At 47.7% G+C, this 27,866-nt stretch overlaps 1 protein-coding gene across 2 annotated transcripts in view; it reads left to right on the top strand.

The window, feature by feature from the left end:
* NDUFS1 (NADH:ubiquinone oxidoreductase core subunit S1) overlaps positions 1 to 27,866 on the top strand; it is a 568,511-nt gene that overhangs the window by 503,861 nt on the left and 36,784 nt on the right. For both annotated transcript variants that reach the window (XM_085648921.1, XM_085648922.1), the window contains one exon: positions 18,512 to 18,646. In XM_085648921.1, coding sequence (XP_085505047.1) covers positions 18,512 to 18,646 — 135 coding nt within the window. The remainder of the gene's footprint in view (positions 1 to 18,511; positions 18,647 to 27,866) is intronic.

The following is a 27,866-nucleotide window of genomic DNA, read 5'->3' on the forward strand; positions in this document are numbered from 1 at the left end:
GCGCCACTTTTGTTTTGTCGTCTTTCTTTAAACAACGGGGCATATTTACAAAGAAGTGACAGAGCGCAGCGTTAGCCTTCTTGGCTTAACGCCGCACTCTGCCACTTCTGAAATGCAGGGCTGCACCATATTTACAACAATACAATGCAGCTCTGCGTTTCTCCCTGCGCTGGTGATAATTTCAGCTGCCTATCGCCAACACAGTCACCCTTGCACCATAGTGAAAGGGTGCCTATGTTGCGGTGGAATGATTGTTTATGTGCAGGGAGGTGTCCCTTTCTGCACATAAACAATCTTAAATGGCGATTTGTAACTTGTATTTGGCTGCTTTGTGCAGCACAAATGGAAGTTGCAATTTCTTCTTCTTGCGCCCTGTTAACAGCATATTGTACCTGCTTACATTTCACATGTTTTACTTAATCTTGCATTCACTATGAGTAATTGATTTTCCCAAGTTGTTCTTACTTTTTTTTCGGGCAGCATATTACTTGTCTAGTGCATAATTTGAATTGTGTCACATCCAGGTGTTTATAGCGCAGCACAACTGGGTTATAGCTGAAGGCAGTGCAAAGTTTCTCTCAGTGGGGCGGTATGGTGTTCAGTGTGTGAGAGGATGTGGCACTGTGGCCAGAGCTGCCGAATTTGGGTCTTGGGAACCCAGTTCAGCCTTCATGACCCCTCCACCAAACCACTCTCCAGAGGGAGCACATTCCCATGCTAGACCTTAGAAGGCCCAGCTAGACTGTAGAAGCCCAGGTGTCTTAGCACCAGCAGGTGGGCCCTAGCAGTGGCAAGTGTGGGTTAACCTTGAAGGCTTGTCCACTACAATCCATGATGAAGTTCACCTCCAGTCTTGCCGGCAGGCTTACGAAGCAACACACCCCAGAGTGACTGTGACTTGGTCGCTAAGGTCACATGACCCTTGAAGTCAGTCTGCCTTACCCACTGGTACCTCAATTGGCCTTGTTTCAGCAATAGTAGTGCAACTCACTAGGGATTGGCAGTGCAGGATTTGCATGCACACCAAACTAAGTTTGCAAACTTCACGGCCTCTCTGCTCCATGCACAAGCACTTTTAACATGAGCTGCCTGCTTTGGGGGCAGTAGAATTATACAGCAAGAAAGAACAAAATTATGCCACAGTGTTGACTAAATTATGCAGCAAACAAAAGTCTGCAGCATAATGCGGTATATTTTATGATACTTTATTATTTTGACATTTTTATACATAATAAAAGTCAATGCAAATATTTTGCCTCATTAGTACCAGTGTCTCAGTCAAATGCAGCAGTGAGAGAGGTGACCAGTCAGCCTTTGCAAAGGGCCCTCCACTTCGCAGCAACACAAGTCATATTTTTTTGTAACGTTTGATCCATTTGAGCTACAAACAATTTATTAGTTAAAATCATCAGATTATGGAACAGATGGTGTAATATGTGGCAAATATGGCAGAGCCATAATTGTATAGAAAATATTTGCAAACTGGGATATTTTGTTCTTCATGTTTAAACTCACTTGCGGGAAAAGTGAGAAGTGCTGATGACAGAAACTGCATGGCTGGGAGACAAATGGCTTGTACTTCCACTTAAGTGTATTTGGTTCATTCTGTCATTGGAAACGTATCCCACTTTGTGAATACATTTTAATGTCAATAACTCATATTCAACCTTTAATAAACATGTGTATCCCTTGGTTGAATTAAATAATGTAATACGTTGTAAATGGTCAGTGAAATACCAAACAAATACTAAAAATTGGGATGTTTTGCTCTTTCTGGCCACACCTCTGACTCCGCCCACTGACCCAGTTCATGGGTTATTCCCGCCCTCTGATTCTCCACCCACAGTACCCCTACTTTTTTTTCCCCACTTCGACCACTGCCTATGGGACAGGCCTCATTGAAGACCAGACCCTCATCGACAACCACTCACCATTGACAGTAACACCGTCAACAATGACCCATCTTTCACTGTTGAAACCCAGAAATGATTCCTACTACCTCATCAACAACCTTTTTGACAATACCATAGATGACTGAGTTTTCAGTGCCAATAACCTTTTACCTATAACGGTAGTGTCAATCCTAACCACCCAGATACTGGACTCTGAGCAGGAGGTAGAGCTCAACAACCAGGACACCTCAAAGGCGGCCTAGAGTCCTACACAGCTGAATGTGTTACATCGCTGGTTTTGAGGATTAGGCCTTAAATAAAGAGAAAGTATCTGTCTCAGCAGACCTTTGTGGACAACAGCCCTCCTCAGACTTATAGATCTCATCTTTACTATAAGCTACCAGAAGTCCTGTAGGTGCCTGTTGTGTTTTTGTCAACTTTTCAGTGGATGATGGGTCATACCTACTCTCCCTCTGCCTCCACCTACGCCTCCTCCACCATCTCAACCTTCTTTACATCCTATGAAGATACCTCCCTTAGCTGCCCCACTGGTTCTACCAACTCCATGGGGGATGTAGACTCCTCAGATTATTTAAATTTAGAAGCATGATGAACTCCCACAAGGACACAACTGAGTCAGTAATAAATCAGATAGCCATACCTCACTCAAAGATGGTGACACATCACCCGTTCAACCAGAATTGCCTCAGGGCGACATAGGCCATTATCTGGTAGAGACTAGCTGCAAATTCCTTACCGTAGATATTCCCTGTTGTCAAACTGGATCAGGAAGTTTTTTCGAGCAATCCCCTTGCACGCTGGTAGGTGGCATTGTACGTCTCTACGTCGTGCCGTCTGTGCCCCGGAAGTGACTTGCTCCGTGCCTATATATGTGCCACCCCAACAAACTGACCTCAGTTCCTTCTTTTACACTGAATCAGCGCGAGTCTGGATCAAGCTACCCTCAGTCATTTTTTGACTGACTTCAACCAATTTGTCTACAACTAGAGTGACTTTTATTCTCTCTTTTTTACAGATATCCCCCCCAAAAAACCACCAGGTTCAAACCTTGTAGCGCCTCTCTTCGACAGATGTCTATGACAGACCCCCACTTGGAATGTCTATGGTGCCTTGAGAAGGACCACAACTCTGTGTCATGCGCTGAGTGCAGGACGATGAACCCCAAGGCCAGCCATGAGCGAGCCATGAAGCTTTTGGCTGCTCGTCATGCATCTCTGCACCGCTACATGTCCCGTTAGCCTGGGAGGTCTCGAAACAGCTCCCGGAATCACTCGCATTGGTCATCGTTGCTCACCAGGACTACTTCTGGTAAATGTAAATTGTAAATGTAAATTTGATACTTGTATAGCGCACTACTCACCCGCAAGGGTCTCAAGGCGCTTGTACGAATACCGCTGTGGAACCCATCCTGGCTTTCCCTGTGAGGCGTCCACTCCTGGGCACCCCCAAGGTGGAGGCCAGGCATCCTTAGCGTTGTGGGGGCCGTTGTGGAGATTAAGCAAGCTATTGCCCAGAGTTGCAGAGTGAGACTCCATGATTGGAATAGGCACCGAGGCGAGAATTATCAGGTCCGTGGAATTTTTAAGCCGAGGCGGGGAATTGAACCCTGGTCCCGGGCTAGACCTCTGCATTAGGGTCTGCCGCTCTAATCATTGAGCCATACTTCTCCACGGTAAGTGTAGATTTCCGAAAAGTCAAAATACTCTTCGACTTCTCCGCGTCGCTCTCATTCTTTGTGATGCAAGGAAACAACACCATAAGTCCTGACTATGATCGCAGGTGGTCTCTGTGCAGCCTGCGTTGGGAACTGTCTGCTCTGCGCTTCCCGGAATTTCCCAGACTCCGAGCAATCTCTGCCCAACTCAGATAGCTTTATGAGGTCATGAGCCTCCTTTTTGGACAGACGAAACCCTCTGGAGCACCTTCAGGTCCCACGGACCTCTGCCGGCGAGCTGACTCACGGCACCAGTCGATCGTAAGGTTCCATTAGTGGATCCAGATCGACCCAGGGCACAACCTCCGAGAATGGTTCCAATGGCACTTTTCCCAGGACTGCCAACACCTATCGGCAGCGCCAACACCCATCGGGATTCCCGACTCTGATAAGGAGCCAGACCGTAGTTGCAAGACGCTTTTTCTGGCGCCAATCGTGCCCACACAGCCTGAATTTGAAACCGAGCACTATTTCACTGCAGGGCTCACGGAGGATCACAAATGGAGGGGATCTGAGGACCCTATTCCTACAAGGAAGGAAACAAGCTTTTTGCAGGTTTACCACAACTTTTTGCCCGCATTTTGACTACTAGGTACTGGTGTAATGGCTCTGAAATGCCCTGAGCTCTGTTAACCAGGACTCCGCGCATGTGCTCTGACCCTTAAAATGGTGTATGTTTAATGGGTTTGTCCCCAATTGGCATAGCCTAACTTGTAAGTGCCTAGTATATGGTACCAGGGGTACCCTGGGCCTGTAAGTTGGAGTGTCTCCCACGGACTGAAGCATATTTTGTGGCACCCTGAGTAGGGCAAGGTAAAACATGGCTCCCAGTCCGCGACTTCAGACTGGCAGGACAGTTTAAAACTGCTAACTCGACTGTACCATTTAAAGTAATGGCAAAGCCCAAGTCTCCCTTTTTAATTTTGTAAGTCACCCCTATGGCAGGCAAGCCCTAAGGCAGGGTGCTGTATGTTAGAAAGTGGAACATGTACTTTTACACGTTCCAGCATTAAAAACACTAAATTGTAGTTTTTACTTTGGAAAGTCTATTAGCCCCATTGGCAAGTACATAGTTAAAAGCTGGCACACCAGGCCTCCTAACTTCTGATTGGGGCTACTAAGGCTCGTACTGTTTGGTATCAAAAATAATCGGTGCATTAGGTCCGATTTAATGGTTTAGAAGTTGCCACTTGAGATGCTCAAAGTTCCCAGGGTCTGTGTACAGATGTACACTGGGCTAGTCCTGCAGACAGCTTTCTACCCTCCTGTGGAGGCGTGCTAACGACTCCCAGTAAAAGACACAATAGGGGCCTGCCTGGGAGAGAGGGGTTACCTCCCTCCTGTGGAAAGCTGCATGGGTGTTCGCTCAAAAGGCGAGTTTCAAAGGAGAAGCCGCCTTTGAAGGTCAAATGTGTAACACTTGGGGGAGGGGCTGCTCTGTTGTTTAGGCAGACCAGCAGGCACTGGGGACAGGAGGGAAGCCAGTTGTCATATTGGTTTTTCCAGGGGCACGTAGCCCTGAGGTGGCCACACCATGAGGGTGGCTAGGGAGCTCTAAGTGTCGAGAGAGGGCCCTCGTCATCTTGGGAGTGGGCAGAATAGTGCATCTTGAGATAGCCAGATGCCACACTTCTCAGGAGGTGGTCTTAAGGACGGAGCTAACTTAGTAACCCATTTGAAGATTAATAGGTCACCCCTGGCACTCAAACTTGAGATCTCAATTGACTTGGAAGAAGGACCAAAGGAGGACTGCCCTGCTGCATCGAGTGACCAGCAAAGAGAAGCTGCACAGACCAGGACTGCACCTGGTGGCTAGCGAAGAGAAGGACGTACCTGTAGTGTCCTGCTCAGGGAGGAGCTTTCTCCAGAACCCAGTCAAGCCAAAAGAACTCCAAGGGCCAGCCGACTGGCCTCCTGTTTGCAGCACTGGGACACAACAGCTGAAAACCCCTGCTAGGGCAAGTTGCTAGCCCAAAGTCTTCAAGCCGTTACCACCGCCGCCATGCAGTGCTAAGGGCTAAGACCCGATGCACAGTCGCAGCCGAGTTTGCTGAGCCTCGGAGTGCTGTCTGAGAGTTGACGGGACCCTCAGAGGAGGAGTTACCGATCTAGGAAGGATTGGCCTGTGACCGCGACAACGGGCGACTGGTAGCCCATTGGCAACTGGTAGTTCAGTGATAACTGGACTTCTGCAAGACCGCTGTGGACTTTGTGGGACGTCGACCCTGCATCCAGGACCACTCCCACCCGCCCCCCTCCCACTCGCTTCAGCCGCACAATCAAAGCGTCTTTAACTACCTCTGTCTGGCATGGGCGTCTGGTTGGTGGAAGAATCCGATACCATCTGCACCAATGGAAGAATATAACCACAGACAAATGGGTGCTACAGATTATCCAACTGGGTTATTCCTTCCCATTCCAACAAACCTCGCCACCATTTCCTCTATCCCCAGAGCGGCTGACAGAGGACCACCTTGTGCTCTTGTTACAGGAAGTACAAGCCCTCTGGCCAAAGGAGCTATTGAAAGGGTGCCAGCATCAGAAGTAGGGCGTGGTTGCTATTCCCTCTGATTTCTGGTGCCAAAGAAGGAGGCCTCCTATCTTAGATCTGCACCCTTCCAATTACTTATTGAAAAAGGAAAAATTCCAGATGTTAACCCTGGCTCATGTTTTATCTTACCTTGACCCTGGAGACTGGATGGTAGCAATGGACTTGCAGGAGACTTATAGCCACATTCTCATCCTGCCTGTCCACAGACATTACCTTCGGTTCACAATGGACCAGGAGCCTTATCAGTTCGCTGTGCTACCCTTTGGTTCAGCTTACCAGTGCCCCTCGGTGTTCACCAAGGCGATGGCATTGGGTTGCAGCACATCTGCATTGGTCAGGGGTGCCATTCTACACCTACCTCGAGGATTGCTTGTTGAAGGCAAGCTCACCACAGCCAGTTCTCTTACACCTTTAGACTACGGCGAACCTCCTGAACTCGCTGGGGTTCACTGTCAGCATGCCAAAGTTTCACCTGACTCCCTCTCAGATGCTCCCTTTCATCGGAGCTGTTCTGGATACAGTGCAGTTTTGGACTTATCCACTTGAACTGCAAGTCCAGGCTATTTGGGGTATGATTCTGATTTTCAGCCTCTATTCTGGATTTTGGTGAGACTGACTCTGAGACTGTTGAGTAAACATAAACAACAAACATTGCCTTTTACATCCTTTGGTAAAACATGCCTACTGGCGTATGCGGACTCTGCAGTGGGATTTAAAGGCCCAGTGAGCACAGCATCAGGGAAATCTCTCTGACCTTGTCCTGATCTCGGAGGGAACTGCAAAAGTCCTGCAGTGGTGGCTCAAGGACCGGGATTGGGTCCACAGCAGACCTCTCTCTCTTTTCCCCATTCAGAGCTCACAGTAGTGACGGATGGTTTGGGGCAGCCACTTGTAAGAGGTAAAACTCAGAGGCCTCTGGTCTCTGGCGGGGGTCTCCGCTCCACATCCATCTATTGGAATGGAGTGCAATCTGACTAGCATTGAAAGCTGTTCTCCCTTCCATCAAGAGAAGGCTAGCTGAAGTATTCACTGACAACACCACCGCCATGTCTTTTTGAAACAATCAGGGTGGGACTGAGTTTTGGAACTTATGAAAAGAGGCTCTACATCTCTGAACATGGCTGGAACGTCAAGACCTATTTCTGGTGGTTCTGCATCTGGCAGGCTCTCTGGACGGCAGAGCAGACAAACTCAGCAATCAATGCCTCCCAGATCACGAATGGCGTCTTCATCTGGAGGTGGTACAAGGCCTCTTCCAAGATTGGGGAGAACCTTGCTTACATCTATTCACTGCTGAGAACGCACAATGTCAGCACTTCAGTGTGCTAAAGTTTACAAGGCATCTCTCACTCAGAGATGCATTTCATCCTGAATGAAGCTCAGGACTCCTTTTCGCCTTTCCACCGATAACACTCCAGTCCAGATTTTTCAAGAACGACCGGGCACAAGTGATCTTAGTAGCTCCAGACTGGTCACGGAGAATATGGTATCCCGAAGTCCTTAGCATAAACATCTGTCAGTCAGGATGCCCTTTCAGAAGGATCTTCTATCACAGCAACAGGGCAGGATACTGCACTCGAACCTATCCACTCTCCACCTTCTTGCATGGAGATTGAGCACTGACAGTTGAGGGTGTTCGATCGCCCTCCCGAAAAATGTGATGTCACTCTAGCAGCCAGGCATTCTTTAACTTAAAACATCTGCACCTGCCGATTGGACAAGTTTGTGGCTTGATGCTCTTCTAAATCAATTGATCCTCTTTCTACACCCTTGTTTGAAGTTCTTCTGTTTGTCCTCTCCCTAGCCCGGTAAGGCTTTGCTTCGAGCACATTTAAAAGATATCTGCCCACCATTTCTGCCTTTCTATGGTTGCTGAACCAACTTAACCTGTTTCATTCACCTGGTGTGACTAGATTCCTTAAAGGTCTGAGGCATATAGTTCCCATCTCACCCTTTTGAGCCAAAGCACAGCTGTCCTCTAATGCTTGTAAAACTATTTTCCTTGTGGCAATTACGTCTGCCAGGAAGGTTAGCTAATTACAGGCTCTTTGAGTTAAACTTCCCTACACTTCCTTCTTCCCAGACAAGCTGCTTCATCAAACTAGAGCATCCTTTCTACCAAAAGTGGTCACCACTTTTCACGTCGGGCAATACATCATTCTGCCTGCCTTTTGTCCACCTCCTCATCCTTCTAAAAAAGAGGAGAGACTCTACCATGTAGATCCAAAAAGAGCATTATCGTTCTGTATTGATCTTACAAAGCAATTCTGGGTGGGTGATCAACTCTTCGTTTGATTCGCAGGGGCAAAGGAACAGAAGGCAATCCAGAAGCAACCATCCCTCGAGGTATCATCTTCTATCTTTAGATCTGCTATGCAATGGCCATGAAAGAGCTTCCTGACGGCTTACTAGCTCACTCTACGAGGGCTACACCTGCGACCACTGAGTTGGCTAGAGGAGTCCCAGTCCTGGACATCTGTCAGGCAGCGTAAGGAAATATCTCTTCCTGTATGGTCACACCTCAAGTTTTTCAATTGATACTGCTGGTTCTTCGACTCTGAGAGTGCACTGAGGTCTGCTAACCAGACCTCAGTGTCCATGCCCTGACCCTAAAGTCAAGTTGGCTATACCCATTTGGAAATGGCTAACTTACCTGTGAGTCCCTAGTATATGGTACCCTGGTGCCATGGCTATGTAATTTAGAGGGGTATGCCAGGATTTGCAGCACAGGTTGTGCCCCCCCCCTCCTCTGTATGTCCCCCACGTAAAACGAATCTCGGAGACCGCCACTGCAGACTGGTAGAGCAGTCTTGCACTGCTAGCCCAACTTTGCCTTTGAAAGCAATGGCAAAGCCAATACTTCCCCCTATATATCTGCCACCCCACTGGCAGGCCTACTGAGTCCTAAGGCAGGGTGCAACATGTGACACGGGCAGGGCATGTATTATACATGTCCTGACAGTAAACGCACAAAACTACAGTTTTTGATATGGAAAGACTTGGTCGCCTAGTTGGTGAGTACAGAACAGAGCGACTAAAGTAGGCACTTCAAGGTATCAAACAACTTGTTACATTAAGCTCAACTTGAATCTGAAGTTGTAGTTGATGTAACTGTTGCAGTTGCAGATTTTGCAAAGATGCCACTTAGTTGCCTTTAGGACTCCTGTTTCTTCCTGGGCAGACATGGAGCCTGTTCCACAATACAGCTTTCTGCCCTCTTGGGGAGACTTGCCAATGATTCTCATGAAGGGGAACAATGAGGGATTGCAGGCCAGAGGCATTACTTCCCTCATGCAGTAAGCCACTTTGGTGTGGGTCCCAAAAGGCCGTTTTCAAAGGAGAAGCTGCCTTTGAAGGGCAGATGTGTAAGACTCGAAGAGAAGACTGACCCTTTGTTTATGCAGACAAGCTGGCATGGGGCGCAGAGAGGTGAAACCAGTTGCCAAACCAGTTTTCCCCGGTGCATGTAGCCCTGAGGTAGCCACATCCCAGGGGTGGGCTAGTGAGGTCCCAACAATGAGAGATCTTGGGAGTGGGCAGAATGGTGCAATCTGGGATAGCCAGATGCCACACTACACAGGAGGTGGTCACTAGGTGGGAGTGAACCTGATAACCCATTGGCTACCAACCACATCCTGCGCTGGGGGAATTTTCCGAGCAAAAAGGCGACACCCCTGGCACTCAGACCTCAGATCTCGACTGACTGGAAGATAGACCAAAGGAAAACTGCCCTGCTGCACCGAGGGACCAGGAAAGAGGCTGCACTGATGAGGACTGCACCTACTACACCTGGTAGCTTGCAAAGGAAGGGACTGTCCCTGCCGTGTCCTGCTCATGGAGAAGTCTTCTCTAGAGCCCAGCAAAGCCGAGAGACTCCAAGGGCTGGGTGGCTGATTGGCCTCATGTTTGCAGCAGAGGGACACAACAGCTGAAGAAGCCTGCGGGGGCAAGTTGGTAGCCCAATGTCTTAAATTCACTACCATTGCCGCCGTGAAGCACCAGGATCCAAGACCCGACGCAGAGAGTTGCACCCTAGTCCACTGAGCCTAGGAGTGCTATCTGAGAGCTCCTGGGACCCTCAGGGGGCAAGTTATTGACCCAAGAAGGATTGGTCTGTGACTGCAAGACCAGGCGACCGGACTTTGGTCAGACCAGAGAGAACTTTGTGGGACGTTGACCCTACAACCAGGACCCTTTCACAATCTGAGTGGCTCCCGACTGGATTTATTCACTTTAAGTGACTCCAGCTACCTGCATTAAACCTAGCCCAACATTTCACAGAAAACATTTGTTGAATTTGCCAGTGCTCGTTCACGGTTAAGTGAGTTGTCTTGATTTATTAATTCTTGTAAGATTCTTTATCACTGGAACACTCTGGTGGATCTTTTTTTGTTTTGATGTTTAACAATTAAAAAAGTATTTAATAAATTGGTGTCGGATTTCTTGAATGGTGTCGATTTACTTCAATTGTTTTGGTGCTGTTTAAATGCCTTACACTTTTCAACTGTGTAAGCCTTTCTGCTCAGTGCCACAGCTACCCTGAATTGAGCTGGGGGTTTGACAGACAAAACCTACTGGTCTGAAGGGGTTGATAAGTGTATTACACAGTGAGGTCGCACAACCACACCATATCACCATTTCCCTACATTTGACCCCCCCCCACCTACCCCCATATAAAAGGTGATGAGCAACTATCCCTTGTCCTGTTGATTCGCATCCTCTAAATGGAAGAACCTGGAAAGGCCATCTGCATTGGCATGCCCAGTCCCAGATCTGTGTTCCACTGTGAAGTCCATACCCTGTAGGGAAATGGACCACCTTAACAACTTGGGGTTCTCTCTCATCTGCATCAGCAATTTGAGGAGTCTGTGTTTGCTTTGAACCTTGGAGTGAGTCCCAAACAGGTAGGGTCTTGGCTTCTTCAGGGACCAAACCACATCAAAGGCTTCCCTCTCAATGGTACTCCAACACTGCTTCCTAGGAAAGAGTCGCCTGCTGATGAAGGCAACTGGCCGATCCTGGCCCAAATCATTCATGTCTGATAACAGTGCACCTATCCCATGTTCTGAGGCATCTGTCTGGACAACAAATATTTTGCTGAAATCGGGGGGGCCTTCGACAGGTGCGGAGCACAGAGCTTCCTTTAGAGTGTCAAATGCATTTTGACGCTGCTCAGTTCAGATAACACTTCTGGGCTGCTTGTTGGATGTCATTGGTGCCACTATGGTACCATAACTTTACGAATCTCCTGTAGTATCCAGTCAGGCTTAAGAAGGCTATGACCTTGGTCTGGATCTAAAAAGTCATCAAAACCAGAATTGTCTGAATCTTGGGCTGGAGAGGCTGCATATGGCCTCCACCAAGTTGGTGGTCCAAACACACAACATAGCCTTGCCCTATCGGGCAGTTACTAGCCTTGAACATCAGGCCTGCTTGCTGCAAATCTTGAAGCACTTTTCTTTAGGTGGACCAGGTGGTCCTCACAGGATGAGCTAAATACAGCTATATCATTTAGAGAAACTGTACTGAAACTCTACAAATCTGACCGTACATGATTCACCAACCTTTGGAATGTGACAGGTGCATTCTTCAACCCAAAGGGCATCTCTTTAAATTGAGAATGGCCCTCTTGTGTGGAGAAAGCAGACCTCTCTTTGGCTCCTGGAGTGAGGGTGATCTGCCAATAAACTGATGTAAGGTCAAAGGTACTTACATACTTAGCTGTGCCCAACTTGTCGAACTCATCAGCTCTTGGAATGGGGTGCGCATCAGTCTTAGTGACTGCATTGAGGCCCTGTAGTCCACTCATAACCTCATCTCCGGTTTCTCCCCCTTTGGGTTTGGCCCTGGGCATCAGTACCACTGGGCTGGCCCATGGACTACTGGCAGCTCAATCACCCCCACTTCAACATCTTGGCAACCTTAACCTTGATGCTGGCCTTGATCTGGTCAGACAGCCTGTACATTTTACTTTTGACAGGCAAGCTGTCACCGGTGTCTACACCATGAGTATACCATGTTGTCAGACCTGGAGTCAGAAAAATCTGTCCATCAAGCTGCTTGAGCAGATGATGGCAATTCTTTGTTGCTGGTCTGTTACTGTGGTGGAGAGAGCTACTCCCTCCACAGTTCTGTCTCGGGCATTAGTAGATAGGAGGTCTGCGAGAGGCTCACTCTCTTCTTTCTCACCCCGTTTGTTTCCATCAACATGGTAATGTCTGCCCTCTCGTGGTGCAGCTTGAGCCTGTTGATATGGATCACCCTTTGGTCATACCAGTTGAAGAAAACTGGGGTTTTGTTTCTGTACCCCCCTGCTTTTTGCCTAGTATTTAGTGTGACTTTGACTGAAGTGCACTGGGTTCCTGCTAACCAGGGGGCATATGCATCAAGGTGTGATTTTGCGAGTCCTTAATTGCGATTATTAAGGAATTGCAATTAAGGACTCTCAAAAGCCTATGCATGTTGGAATCGCTATAAAAATAGCGATTCCTAAACATTCCTTAATTGCGACTTGCAAATTGCGAGTCGCAATTAAGGAATGGCTCCCCATTCATTCTATGGGCCTACAGGCTCATAGGAATAAATGGGAAATTGCATGCCCAATTTGCGAGTACCAATAGGTACTCGCAAATTGCGCATTCAATTTCAAGGGTGCAAGGGTGTCAAAAAGACACCCTGTAAAACACACAAGATGATGGACGGAATGTTGCACATTGGCAAAACATTCACCCCAGTCACAGATCTGGGTTTAATCCATCGTTATTTTGCTCACATTTCTTGATCTGATCCTCTTCACACTCTAAAGGCAACTCTGACAAGCAATCTGCAGCTGTATTACACATAACTGCAACATGCTCCACGTGGAAATCCTTTTCCATTAACCTATCAAACCAGTACATAGATTTACCAGTACATGCACCCAGAAGGCAACTTAGAGGTGTCCCCTGAAAACCTACCAGCTTCTGGTGTGCCTGCTGAGTAGTTTCTACCAGCCTGCCACTGAGACACTGTTCTGACCTCCTAGGGTGAAAGCCTCTGCTCTCAGGAGACCCAGAACAAAAGCCTGTCTCGGAAGAGGGTGTAACACCCCCTCTCACATGATGACCCTTCCTTGGAAGGCAAGCCTCAAAGGGCTGCCACCTTTGAAAACCAAATCTAGCTCCCCCTCACAGGAGAGGAAGCTGACCCGTTTGTCCAGGGATCCCTTTGGCACCTGGGCATGCGGTAAAATTAGCCAGTCAGGTAGGAGTGTGACCTCTAGGCTAGTACCACCCCTAAGAAAAACATTTTCTTGGGGATGATATGGGGTGATGAACTTGTAAGTCATACTACATTCATCCCACATTGCATTCAGATAGATGCACACATTTCATGTCTGCCTATCTGAGATGACCTCCTTAGGGAAACCGACCCTGGTGAAGATTTTAAGGAGGTCTCTAGCCACTGCAGGGTCAGTGACTGTCCTAAGTGAGATTGCCTCTGGATACCTAGTGGCATGGTCCACTTTCACCAGTATCTACCTTTTCCCTGAAGTTGTAAGTGGATCTAGGGGACCAACAATGTCTATCCCCACACTTTCACCAGTGGTAGTGTTACCAGGGTAGCCTTTGGTTTGCCTCCTGCCTTGCCACTGGCTTTGCAGGTCACACAGGAGGGACAACATTCCGTGGCCTGTTCAGACATCTGGGGTCAGTAAAACTGATTGACCACCCTTTCCCAGGTCTTGGACTGCCCTAGGTGCCCAGCCAAGGAGATCTTGTGAGCTAGGGTAAGGAGAAACTCCCTGAACTGTTGAAGTACCACCAGTCTCTTGGATGCCCCTGGTTTGGGGTTCCTTGGTTAACTGTACAGAAGCCCCTCCTCCCAGTATACCTTATGGGTATCGCTGGTATCCTCTTGTGCCGGTTTGACAGCTAACTGTCGCAGGTCTTCTAGAATAGGACAGGTCCTTTGCCCAATGCTCGGGTCCTGCCTAGAGGGACCCTCTGTTCCTTGGAGTTCTGCCAGGTCTGGCAGGTTTCCAGTAGCCAGCTTTTTTTCAGGCAGCTGGCCTTCCTCCTGGGGTCGGGCTCCTTCTGGGCCTGTGGGCCTTAAAAGGCTGGGCGGCCAGCCTTCATGCCCCCCCACTTGACTTTAGGGGCCAAGTCCATAGTTCAGGATCCCTTGACTTTTAGGGTCTTCTATGCTTGGGTAGAGACACATTCGGTAGAGACACATACCCATTCAGGAAGAACCAGCATGGATGCACAAGTTCCCCACTCTACCTTTGCCCAAGCAGAGGTTTCTAAATCATTGCCCAGTAGACACTTCACTGGGATGGCACCAGACACAGCTATCTTCTTTTGATCATTAACTCCTCCCCATTCAAAGTCTACCATGGTCATAGGGTGTGACTTGGGGACATTGTCACCGTTGACACTTTCGTGCACCTCCTCGGCAGGATTTGGTAGGGGAAACCAGTTATGATATTACCATGGTTACACTGGCACCTGTATCCCTCAGAGCCTGACACCTCCACCCTATTGATTTTTGGGCCACTGTCTATACTTCATGCGTGGGGGCCAGTGGCCAAAGATGCAATGTTCTCCCCACCCAGGGACACTAAGATGGACTCTGTGTACCCTTTGGGATATCTCGGGGGGCAACTTCCCAACCAAGCCCTCCATTAGCAAACCCTGTTGGACTGGTCATCAGTGGGTGCCTTCTTGGTGCACACCAAATTCACCCTCTTGTGTCCCAGCTGGTTGCAGTGAAAACACATCCTAGCTTTCAGGGGTGCAAACTTCTTTCCCTGATGCCCCTTTTCCTTGGTGTGGGACGTGACTCTGGGTTGGTGGATTCAGGGCAACAAAGTTGACACATTTTAAAGGCTCTGTAATCAATTGGTTAAGGAATACATTTTGACAATACACTTACCAAGCCCTTTAGGACCATTAGGTATTGTCTGTCAGAAGCTCAGATCAATTTGGGGTATCTGCAGCACTGAGCAGCAAGGTTTTCACGGAGGAGCTAGTGTAAAGCATTTAAACAGCACCAAAACAGTTGACAGCGGAATCCACACGACACCCAAGAAATCCGACACCAATTTATATAAATAGACTGTATTTTTATACAAATTTAGACACCAAAACGAAAAAGATCCACCAGAGTGTTTCGGAGATGTCAATTTTAGCAAGAATTAATAAATCAGCTTAACTTCAAATAAGCATTGGCAAATTCAATGAATTTGACACAAATATCTCCGGTAAAAAGTTGGGCTAGATGTAATGCAGTTAGTTATAGTCACATTAGGCGACCCACTCCAGTCGGTAGCCAGTCAGGGGGATCAACCAGATCTTCAAGAACAGTTACCTCAAAGGTGAAGCAATCTGCAGTCCATTCTTGGCAATTCTATCCTATTCAGGCGTTTCCAGTGGTCCTGAATCAAGGGAGGAAGGATGCTGTGGATTCGACAAGGTTGATTGGGGTCTTCCTGTGGGAATTCCTAGGCCCATGAAGATGGTTGCACGGTCTACGTCCCACAAATTCCTCTCCGGTCTGACCAAAGTTGCCTGGTATCGTGGTCACAGGCCAATTTTTCCTGGGTCAATAGCTCACACTCTGAGGGTTCCGGCAGCTCTCCATCAGCACTCCCAAGCTCAGCAAACTCGGTTGCGACTCTGTGCTTCGGGTCTGGTGCTGCACAGCAGCAGTGGTAGCAACTTGAAAACGTTGGGCTACTACTTGCCCCAACAGGCTTCTTCAGCTGTTGTGACCCTGTGCTGTGAACAGGAGCCCAGTCAGCTGGCCCTTGGAGTCTCTTGGCATTGGTGGCCTGTGGCGGCGCCTTCTCCTTGAGCAGTACATGGCAGGCATAGTCCCATCCCACCGCTGCCACCAATGTCTGGAAATGGGGGTTGGTAAGTGTATTACACGGGGAGGTTGCACAACCACACCATGTAATACATCCCATATCCTCACAGGCCTTTACATGGGCACTGTTGCACATGCTTGCTAAACTCTACTACCTTGCACGTCTGGTATGGTGAGATGAGCATTTTGCCCTTTCAGTCCTACGGGATTTCTTAATTTACAACAGTCTGTAGACCCACCTCCAGGGCGTGATTACTTTAGTATCTACTCTAAGGTAAGGAATCTGCATCTAGAAGGCTCTATCATATGAGCAAGTTACTTACCTTCAGTAATGCTTTAGCTGGTAGAGACTCTAGCTAGCTGCAGATTCCGTACCGCCCCTCCTATCCTCCATTGTTCTGCAAGCTGTCTTCTTACATGCAGGGATCCTTTTAGACCTCACAGGGCCACAAATCATTCCTCCTCAACTTGACTCCATGCTTCCGGTGCAAACAAATGGTCAAGAACTGAAGTCAGCGTGCTGGAGGGGCACCTATAAAGGTAACATGTGTAGGAAAGTGCCCCTTTTTGACATGGTCACTCACCCGTGCTTTTTGCCTAGACAATTTTGACAGAAGTGCACTGGGTTCCTACTATCCAGGTCACCAGTGCCAGATCTTTCCCTAAAACTGTAGAATTGTTCCCCCAATTGACAATACCTTTAGCACCCCTGTAAGATCCTTGTAATGGTTGCCCCTGGTACCTAAGGCAAGGATGCTAAAGAGGGTGCCTAAGGGCTGCAACATGTATTGTGCCACCCTAAGGGACCCCTTGCAATACTCATACAAACTGCCATTGCACTGCAACTGGCACTGCTGAAGGACAAAACAAACACAACACCGAGACCTAGTTAAAAATTATTTAATGGAAATCCACAGGAAATTTCAGGGCTGTCCCGTCTTGTTTTCCTTTGAGTCAAGTCTGCACGCTTACTTGGACTGTTGGCAGACTTCTTCCCACCTCTGGTTCCTGCCTCCTACAGGTCAACAGGCTCCGCGTGGCCCTCAAAGGCAAAGTGTAAAACAACTGTCTGTATTTTAGGTTTTTAGAATGCCTTGTCTCCCTAACCATTTCACCCATATATACCATCATTCGTACCCAACCTATTCACTGCTCTTCACCCAGTCGCGGCCCTCCCTCCCTCTCGGAGCTCTTTGTATGGTCTAATGAACATACATCTCCAGAGGCCGTTATGCCACTGGGAAACTGTATTTGGTATTGACATTTTTGTTGGCAGTCCCATTTAATCCTAAGCATTTGTGTGCTCTATATCTACTCATACTGAGGACAGGATCTCCAGTAACCATAACATCGGATAGAAGAGTAGGAGAAATTCAAGCATTGTTAGTTAAGCCCCAAACATGCCTTTCCTTCCAGTGATTATTGTTTAGTGATCTCGTTTATCTAAGACTATTTCTTTTCAGCGGTTACAAAAGATCTTTGTCAAAATTCTTTCCACTGCTACACTGTTCCTAAAATGAAGAGGTCCTATATGGACACGACACAAGAAGAACAAGGTGTATTTGTGTGGCTACGGCAAAGGAGTTTAGAGTGCATGATGTGGTTTTTAGTAAAAGAGATAACAAAGTGAATACTATTGATAATTTGCTGTTTGCTGGCCCATAAACAAACAGCTAGATGTAATAAATCTCATTCCATCTGATGTAAAACATTTACATTGGTACTATGAAAGGGAATACCTGAAACAGAAAGACATTCCTCAGGACACACTGATACGTCAAACTTACACTGAACATTACTGAGAATGATCCTGTTTAGCAATTTCTGCAAAAAGCATTCATTTAGGAGGTAACTTTTGGAACTCCGTCTCTCCTCCTGACGTGTGCTATCATTCGAAGAAGCATTATCTGCTGAAAGAAGTATCCAACAGAAGCACAAATTGCATACCTTTTTTAACACTTTATAGTTGTTTTTTTTATCCTACCGCAGACTCTCCATTTCTTTTTTGGTAATGCTTTGTGTAGTTGTATATTAGGCACAATCATTTGTATCGCCAACACTATTAAGTAAGGATAATAGGTGGAGGTGGAACTAGTATTTCACCTGCAGGTGGTGTCTTTGAGCCGATGATGATACTTCATGGGCTGGAGGTATTGCTGAAACATATTCTATATTTAGGCTCCAGCCTGGGGAAGCTTTTTAGCTGAAGAATTAGGCCGGAATATAGAGTATCCACTACAACCATTGGTACCCAAGGTAAATAAATACCTTCTGCAGGTTTCATTTAACATTACCATGAACTATCTTACACATCTAGTGGAGTTCAAAGTTAGATACATCAGTTGCTTGCTAAATCAAGACTGGATGTCTTCATGCTGTTCACTAAAAAAAGAAAACTGTTTTGGTTGGTTCTTCTCACATCACTTCTATTTTCTTTTAGGATAATCTTATTCTTATAACTGTCATTCTTTTATGTTTTAGCTGGCAGGAGTGACACTCCCTTATGATGAACATGATGAAGTAAGGATGAGACTGCATGAAGTATCCCCTAATCTGGTACACTATGATGATGTTGAGGAAGCAAATTACTTCAAGCAGGCAAACGAGTTATCCAAGGTATTAACATTAATATGCTCAGTTGTAGTCTTGTCTGAAACAGGCTGTATGACAAGGAGTAGTTTTTAATTTAAGTTCTCTTGAGCAGAATGTTTTGACGTGTGCCTAATGAAAGAACTCTGTAATTTTATTTTCCAAAACTCAACTTATGAAGTTTCAGAAAATATTGCGTTCGAGGCATATGAGCTGCAGATTACACACTTGTGCATAGATCGCCATCTGGTGTTGGGCCAGGATGTTTGCAGTTTGTCTTTCCTCTTGGAAAGTCTTTGGAAGTCACGAGGTCGGTGACTCCTCCTTTGGATCGTATTGCGCATGGGCTTGGCTCCATCCTCAGATTGTTTTTTTCCGCCATCGGGCTCGGATGTAATCTTCGCGCTCCGGTTCCAAACAGCTTCCAGTTCGACGATCGATGCGCAATCCTCACTCCAAACCGCGGTATTGTTTCGATCGCGATCTCCCCCACTCGACGCGCCTTCTCATCGGCACAGACCTTCGGTTCCGGTCGTCGACGGCGGCCTTCGGGCCTCTCCTAGCTCCGGTCCTGGCTAATGGAAAGGACTCCATTTAAAAAGTGCCCTAGATGTGGGTCCAAATTTCCCCACACCGATCTCCACGAGGTATGCAATCTCTGCCTCTCCCCTGAACACGAGGCTCGAGACTGTCCGGCGTGTAAGTCCTTCCGGTCCAAAAAGACTATTCGGGACCAAAGAGCCAGAAGAACTATGGCGCACTCCTCGACGACTATTCCGGACGACATCTTCGGAGAAGGCGTCGACGCTCCAGAGCGTTACACCGACGAGGGCCTCGTCAGCGCTTCCGAAGCCGACGACTCAGATGTGGAGGACATCACCCCGGCGCAGAGGGTCGTGAGTACTGATCCCCCCCCCCCACACAACCCTGCCGGCACCGAAAAATGCTACGGTCACACCTTCGCCTCCAGGCCTAGGCAAGACCAAGGACACTGCTTCCAACACCGCACCTTCGGGCCCGGTAAAGAAGCCAAGCAAGCCTTCAGGCGGCTCGGGCTCGAGCCAGCTTACCGTCGGTGCCGATTAAACACGCTTCGGCACCGAAAAAGAAGCCGACCTCCATATCGACACCGAGCCCCGCACCGAAGCACTCGGGTCGAAACCCAGCTCTTCGGCACCGACACCACCTTCGGTGCCGACCAAAGCACACAAGGCCACCGGCACCGACACTTCGAGGCCGAAACCCATCTCGGCGCCGACCAAGCGTCCGAAGGTTCCCAAACCGGGTTCCAAACAACGAACCGGCACAGAAAAGCCTAAAAAGCCAACGGCCTCGACGCCTCCGGCACCAACGGACCGACCAGCCTCACCAGACCTATTTACACCGGATCCTTGGCAATAAACACTCACCAAGGATCCAAAAACTGGACATTTGACACTCTCTACCAAAAAGAGACATTTGGAGAAGCCTGCTCCACCTCCACCTCCAAAGAGGAAGGACTCTGCTACCTCTCCGTTCAGAATACCTTCCCCACCTCATCCACCTTCCCCACCTCATCTACCTTCCCCACCTCCACCACCTTCCCCACCTCCACCCCCTCCGCCTTCTCCACCCCAACCTCATTGTTCTCCCACCCCTTCTCCACACGATGATGATCACGGGGACCCATATGATGAAATAGGGGATGTGCCCCAGGACCTACCCACAGGCGACCCCACCCCTACAGGATCCCCAGACCCATGGGACGATTACAATATCCCTAATATCCCCAACGTCCCACAAGATGATCTTTACCCCTCCAGATCATCTCCACCGGAAGACTCATTGGGGTTCCACCATCTACTGCAAAGGGCGGCACACTATCACGGGGTAGACTTGCATACCGACCCCGTGGAGGAAGATTTCCTCCTTGACACATCCGACACCACACATAGGTCTACCTCCATATTGCCTATGCTCAAAGGAGTGGTAAAGCATGCACCAGAAGTTTTTAAGGACCCAGTTAGGGCCCGGGTCATTAACCCGCGCATCGAGAAAAAATACAAAGCTGCCCCCACAGATCCCTCCTACATCAGAGGGCCAGCGCCACTAGATTCTCTAGTGGTATCCACTGCACGTAAAAGGGCAAATTCCCAAGCGTCAGGCGAAGCACCACCACCTGACAAAGAGTCAAAACTACTGGACGCATCAGGAAAGCGTACTGTGTCACAAGCAGCCAATATGTGGCGTATCGCCAATACTCAAGCGCTATTGGCCAGATATGACAGGGCACATTATGACGAGTTAGAAAGCATAATGCACCACCTCCCTGAAAAATATAAAGCTAGGGCCAGCGAACTAATTCAGGAGGGTAAGACTATTACTAACACCTCCATACGTTGTGCCCTAGATGCAGCAGACACAGCTTCCAGGGCCATCAATACCAGCGTCCTCCTCCGTCGCCATGCTTGGCTAAGAATATCAGGGTTTAAACCGGAGGTACAAGCCTCCATCCTTAACCATCCCTTTGACCAGGAACATCTATTTGGCCCAAAAGTGAATGAGGCCCTAGAAAAAATGAAGAAGGATACGGATACGGCAAAATCCATGGGAGCCTTACAGTCACACCCTCCTAGACGCTCCTTTCGCCGCTCTTCCTTTCGAAGTATGTCTAGAGGCTACTCCTCAGACACCGCGTCCACTTCATACAAATCCCCTACTCAGTCCACCTTCACAAGGGGTTATCAAAGAGGCGGCTATAGGGGTAACAATAATAAAGGCAGAGGCAAAACAAACAACGCCCGCTCTGCCACACCGCCTACACAATGACTTCCCCCCGCTCCCCCCAGACCATTCCACCCCGGTCGGGGGCAGACTCCAACATTTCCTTCCTGTCTGGACTACCATCACCTCAGACAAATGGGTAACACAGATAATTTGGTCAGGCTACTGCCTGGAACTAATATCTACCCCCCCAAACATTCCACCCAGGCAGCGCCCAATGTCACAAGAACATCTAATACTCCTAAAGCAGGAGGTAATCTTCCTCCTACAGAAACAGGCAATAGAACCCGTTCCTACCAACCAACAAAATATGGGAGTCTACTCCCTATATTTCCTCATACCAAAAAGGGACGAGACTCTGCGACCCATCCTAGATCTCAGGCCCCTTAACACATACATACACTCAGACCATTTTCATATGGTGACGCTTCAGCAGGTACTTCCGCTCCTCTCCCAAAACGACTTTTTGACCACTTTAGACCTAAAAGACGCTTATTTCCACATTCCAGTGCACAAAGCTCACCGGAAGTACCTCAGATTTGTAGTGGACGGACAACACTACCAATTCAAAGTGCTCCCGTTCTGAGTCACAACAGCGCCAAGGGTATTCACCAAGTGCCTAGCAGTAGTGGCAGCACATTTGCGAAGACAACACATTCACATCTTCCCATACTTAGACGACTGGCTGATAAAAGCCAGGTCATACAATCAGTGTGTACAACACACGTCCACCACGATTCAACTACTCCACCAACAGGGCTTCACAGTAAACCACCAGAAGTCCCATCTACAACAATCCCACATAAAACAATACCTCGGTGCCACCATAGACACCTCAAGAGCTCTATGCCTACCCCAATCCTGCCAGGATTGCAAGCATTCAAGCTCTACGCACAAAATTCATAGCACAACACCCCCTTCCAGCTCGAGTGTTTATGCAACTAATAGGGATGATGGCCTCTTGCATCTTCATAGTACCTCACGCAAGACTCCAGATGCGTCCTTTCCAAGAGTGCTTAGCGCAACAATGGAACCAGGCCCAGGGTCAATTAACAGATCTGGTGTTGGTAGACGGTCGCACCCATCGCTCTCTGCAGTGGTGGAACACCACAAACCTTTCCAAAGGTCGACCGTTCCTGGACCCGGTTCCTCAAATAGTACTGACAACGGACGCATCGCTCTCCGGCTGGGGAGCTCATCAACTACATCTCACCACACAGGGCAAGTGGACACCTCAACAAAAGTTACTCCGTATCAACCATCTGGAGTTACTAGCAATCTTCATAGCCCTAAAATCTTTTCAAACCCAAATTTCAGGCAAGGCAGTCCTGATCCGCACAGACAACATGACAGCCATGTATTATATTCAAAAACAAGGCGGCACACACTCTCCACAGCTCTCTCAACTAGCACAGAGCATATGGAGATGGGCAATACCCCAGAACATCTTTCTCCTAGCTCAGCATGTCCCAGGAGTCTAAAACACAGTGGCAGATCTGCTCAGCAGGCAGACACAACAGATCCACGAGTGGGAGCTTCACCCGCAAGTTCTTCACCCGTACTTTCAAATGTGGGGGCATCCACAGATAGACCTCTTCCCCACCCACGAAAACGCCAAATGCCCAAGCTTCGCCGCCAGATACCCACACCCATTGTCCAAAGGAAATGCGATATGGATGAACTGGTCAGGCAGATTTGCATACGCTTTTCCGCATCTCCCACTCATTCCACTAGTGGTGCGCAAACTACGACAACACTCCCTCACACTAATCCTAGTAGCACCAACGTGGGCCAGACAACCGTGGTATACCACACTGCTGGAACGATCTGTAGTACCGCACCAAAAACTACACCTCTCTCCACACCTCTTAACCCAGAACCATGGAGAGATCAAACACCCGGACCCAGCGCAGCTCAACCTTGCGATCTGGCTCCTGAAATCCTAGAATTCGGGTACCTAAATCTTCCCCCTGACTGTATGAACGTCATCACAGAAGCTAGAAGACCTACCACTAGAGCGTGCTACGCCGCCAAGTGGAAACGTTTTGTTGTTTATTGCCATAACAACACCATCAATCCACTGGACGTGTCCATTCAACACAGCATAGGCTACTTACTCCACCTACAAAGGTGCAATCTAGCCTATACGTCCATTCGACTACACCTCGCAGCTATTGCAGCTTGCCTACAAAACAGGCAACATCTATCACTCTTTAGAGTACCTGCCATTAAAGCCTTCATGGAAGGCCTTAAGAGAATAATTCCCCCCAGAGTGCCACCCTCACCTGTGTGGAACTTAAATATCGTTCTCACAAGGCTAATGGGGCCTCCCTTCGAACCTCTGCACAAATGCGAACTACAATTCCTAACATGGAAAAACGCTTTTCTTGTAGCCATCACTTCCCTTAGAAGGGTCAGTGAGATACAAGCACTTACCATTCAAGAACCTTTTCTTCAAATGCACCACAACAAGGTTGTTCTCCTTACCAAGCCAAAATTCCTCCCTAAAGTCATTTCTCCCTTTCACCTAAACCAAACAGTAGAACTACCAGTATTTTTCGCGCAACCACAGACAGTTGCAGAAAGGGCTCTTCACACACTGGATGTCAAACGAGCCTTACTCTACTACATTCAAAGAACACAACCTTTCCGTAAGACCAAACAACTGTTTGTTTCTTTCTCTCCACCACACAAAGGCAACCCCATCTCAAAATCAGAGATAGCTAGGTGGATTGTAAAATGCATTCAAATCTGCTCCCATAAAGCAAAGCGAATGCGATCCATTCCCCCTAAAGCCCATTCTACACGAAAAATAGGGGCTTCCATGGCATTCTTGGGGAAATCCCATTAGATGATATCTGCAAAGCAGCTACATGGTCAACACCGCACACTTTCACCAAACACTATTGTGTAGATGTACAAACTAAGCAACAGGCTAGTGTGGGCCAGGCTGTACACAAAACATTATTTCATACCACTGCAACAGATACGGGTGGTCACCACTAACGGTGGGTACTGCTATATAATCTATGCACAAGTGTGTAATCTGCAGCTCAAATGCCTCGACGGAATATGCTACTTACCAGTATGCATCTGTTCTTGGCATGTAGAGCTGCAGATCTACACACGCCCACCCGCCTCCCCGACTACCTGTATCTGTCCCAGTTTATCTTATTTAGATAGCACACACATGGGCATCTTCACTGTTATTACTACGCTTCATCTTTCCCTGCTGGCGAAAAACAATCTGAGGATGGAGCCGAAGCCCATGCGTCATACGATCCAAAGGAGGAGTCACCGACCTCGTGACTTCCAAAGACTTTCCAAGAGGAAAAACAAACTGCAAACATCCGGGCCCAACACCAGATGGCGATCTATGCTCAAGTGTGTAGATCTGCAGCTCTACATGCCAAGAACAGATGCATGCTGGTAAGTAGCATATTCCTTCCACAAGAAGCTAATGTAGAATTCACCTTCCATGGCCCTGCTTCTTAATCTTTCCAATTGTGATGGCTAATGTCAGCATTCGAAATAGATATGTTTTGAGTCCTTCATCGATTGGCTTGTATTATATAAACTAATAGCTTAAAGACCCAAATTTCTAGGGAAGAATAAATACAAACGTGTAGTAGTCAGAGGGGAATCATTGGGGAGAGGCTGAGGGCATGGCTGGCAGCCGATACCATGAGAAGTAGGTGCTCAGACAGGTATTGGTGTACTGCAAGCACTATACTTTTTCCATCAAGCATCCAGTATGAGTTACCTTTCATGATGGAAGGTGTTTAGTGCCCCCTCCTGAACATTCTGCGGATGGGTTTGGATTTGAGAGGTTTTGCTGCTTTGTGAGCCTTGAGGGGATGGTGGAGTAGCCAGTTCACCACCTTTGTGTACCGATTAATGTTTTTGGAGACACAGCAGGCGTTCAGTACTATACTGCTCCAGGACCTGACGAGACCTGGGTTAGACAAAAGAGGGGACTGTGAGGGAGAGTGTAGTAGTGTGTCGTGTATTAAAGGGGGGTAGAAGTGAGAGTAGCTAGAACAGTTGGCAGTTTGGAGCCTGAGAAGGAGGAAAAGGAAAACAGAAAAGATCCCAAAGATTGGCATTGTACCAAACATGAAGTTAGTGTTTTCCTTATGTTTGCTGCGTTTAAGAAATGTATCTATTGATCATGTTATAGGAGCTGAAAAATGTAAAGCATTGACATACTTTTATTGCTACACATCCCCACCAGTTGCAGTATACTCTGTCCGATACTTAACCTGCATAATATCCAGAGCATATGAATTTAGGGGAACTCTGTTGATAAAACAAATGATACAATAGGACTTATCAATACTGGTGGTATGGTAACTCCATGAGTGTAGACAATTTGGCCCATTATTGGTTAGAACACGATTGTCCACTAAAACAATGAGAAATTACCCAGGCGACATGTAATTCCAGGTCTAATTTCCTTGCCGATTTCTTTTGTTTTTTCCCAGCGATTTTTCATTTTTCCCCTGACTTTGACTTGAAAATTTCTGCTGTTTTCAGGAGTTGAAATCGGTGTGTGAAAATACATAACATCCAGTTCCGATTGGGCTGTTCACTGTCTATACAAATCCCATTAGAATTGTTGTAATGAGAGCCTGAGTGTCTTTGATGTATCTCACAAAATGGAATGCTGAGTGGGGCAGTGGATGAAGCCAGAGTTATGATTCAAGGTATTCAATCAGTTAATCATGCATAACTGCTAAGACAATTACTTATTGAGAAATTGGAGTAGTTGTCTCTTTTGTTAACTTAATTTTAAAAGAAGGTGTTGCTGGAAATAAAACTGAGAAAACAGCCCTCCAGGGTAAATGGTCTTTCAGATAACCATATAGAACTGCTAGGATAATTGGCTTCAGTAATATCAGCCATGACTAACATTTGTGTGCCATATAGTTGCAAGTCAATGCAAATCTAGTGTCCATTTCAATGGAAAATGTGCTGTCTGTAAATGACAGTGTGCTACCATGCAATGCTTTAGTTCTCCAGTATTGAATCTTTCATAGATTCACATGCTTGTATCTTCCCCGTCGTCATGGTGGGAGTCTCAGGGTAAATGAATAACAATAGCAGTAAAAGAAAAACTGCATATAAAACCATAGGGAAGTATAGAGTTTGGTACCCTATCATCATTATTATGTGGTCCAAATGCCAGCCAATCAACTATCAGCCCTGAGATCACACTCCCCAGGAGAGCCACCATACCTCAGATTTCCAACCCCCGTTGTGTGAGAAGGAGTCTCCCTGAGCCTTGCTCAGTTTGTTTCCTGGTGAACTTTTGACCTGTCTTGCTACAGTTTTTTAAACTGGATTTGAGGTATTCTTTTTCCTCTATTTTCTCAAAATATCTGAAGGCTCTAAAAAGAGGCTTTTCAGACCTTGTAGATCTTGTGGGAAGGCCAGATTATATTCTGAGGACCCCCACAAAGATTGTTTGTATTGCGTTCATCTCAAACACGTTCCTAAGGAGTGCAAATATCGTCAAACCGTCCCTGCTAAAACTCTTAAGGACAGAGAGGCTCGTTTACTGTTGTGGCTTCAGAAAAAGGCGGCCACCTCAGAGACTGATTCAGAGGATGACTCGAGGGCAGAATCTTCTGAGGAGAAAGCAGTTTTAAAAAAGCAAAAGACTAAGGACAAGGAGGCATCTTCCTCTTCATTGCCTCATACACCTCTAAAGAAGCCCTCAGAGGAGAGAGCTGTCTCGTCGGCCCCGTCGATGAAGACCAGAGTGTCCCCGGCACTTATGCCTACGAAGACGTTGACGACCTCGCCGATGACGACCATCACGAAGACGACAGTCGACGACGGCATCTACAAAGACGACACCGTCGACGGAAGGATCGTCGACGGCACCGTCGGCGACGAGTATGAAGACGACCTCGTCAACGACTATCCTTGTTTCCCCGTCGTCTATCTCGTCGACGGGAGTTCTGTCGACAGCGACTTTCAAATCTCTGATGACAAGATCGCCGACGACGATCTCGATAAAGAGGTTTCCGCCGTCGACGGGCTCGTCGACAGACAAGAAGAACACTGAATATATCACATGGACTAAAATCTCGCCGCTTCCCCCCTCAAATCTTCTGGATATGCAAGAGTCGGAAGATGACGGACCTTATGGAGTGGCCTACAGCCCCTCACAGCTGCAAATTAAAAGCCAGGTTACAGACGAGGACGAATACCAGGAAGGGGCAGGAAGAACTCTCTTTTAAAGACCGCCCGGTATACGGCTCCAAGAGATACAAGTCTTTCCAGCAATCGTACGATTAGGAGGAGGAAGAAGACACAAACCCTAATGTGAGAGAAGAGTCGATGTCCATGCCTCTCTCGCAAGTGTCTGATTTACGACACATGATTAATGACTATTATCGCCGTTTCCCGGATGGCGTCACCTCTGCCTCCGACACCTCGGGTAGATCACAACCTGCAGCAGAGGCTTCAGTGATTC

Source organism: Triturus cristatus, chromosome 3_2 (genome assembly GCF_964204655.1).
Source record: "Triturus cristatus chromosome 3_2, aTriCri1.1, whole genome shotgun sequence".
Taxonomy (NCBI): Eukaryota; Metazoa; Chordata; class Amphibia; order Caudata; family Salamandridae; genus Triturus; species Triturus cristatus.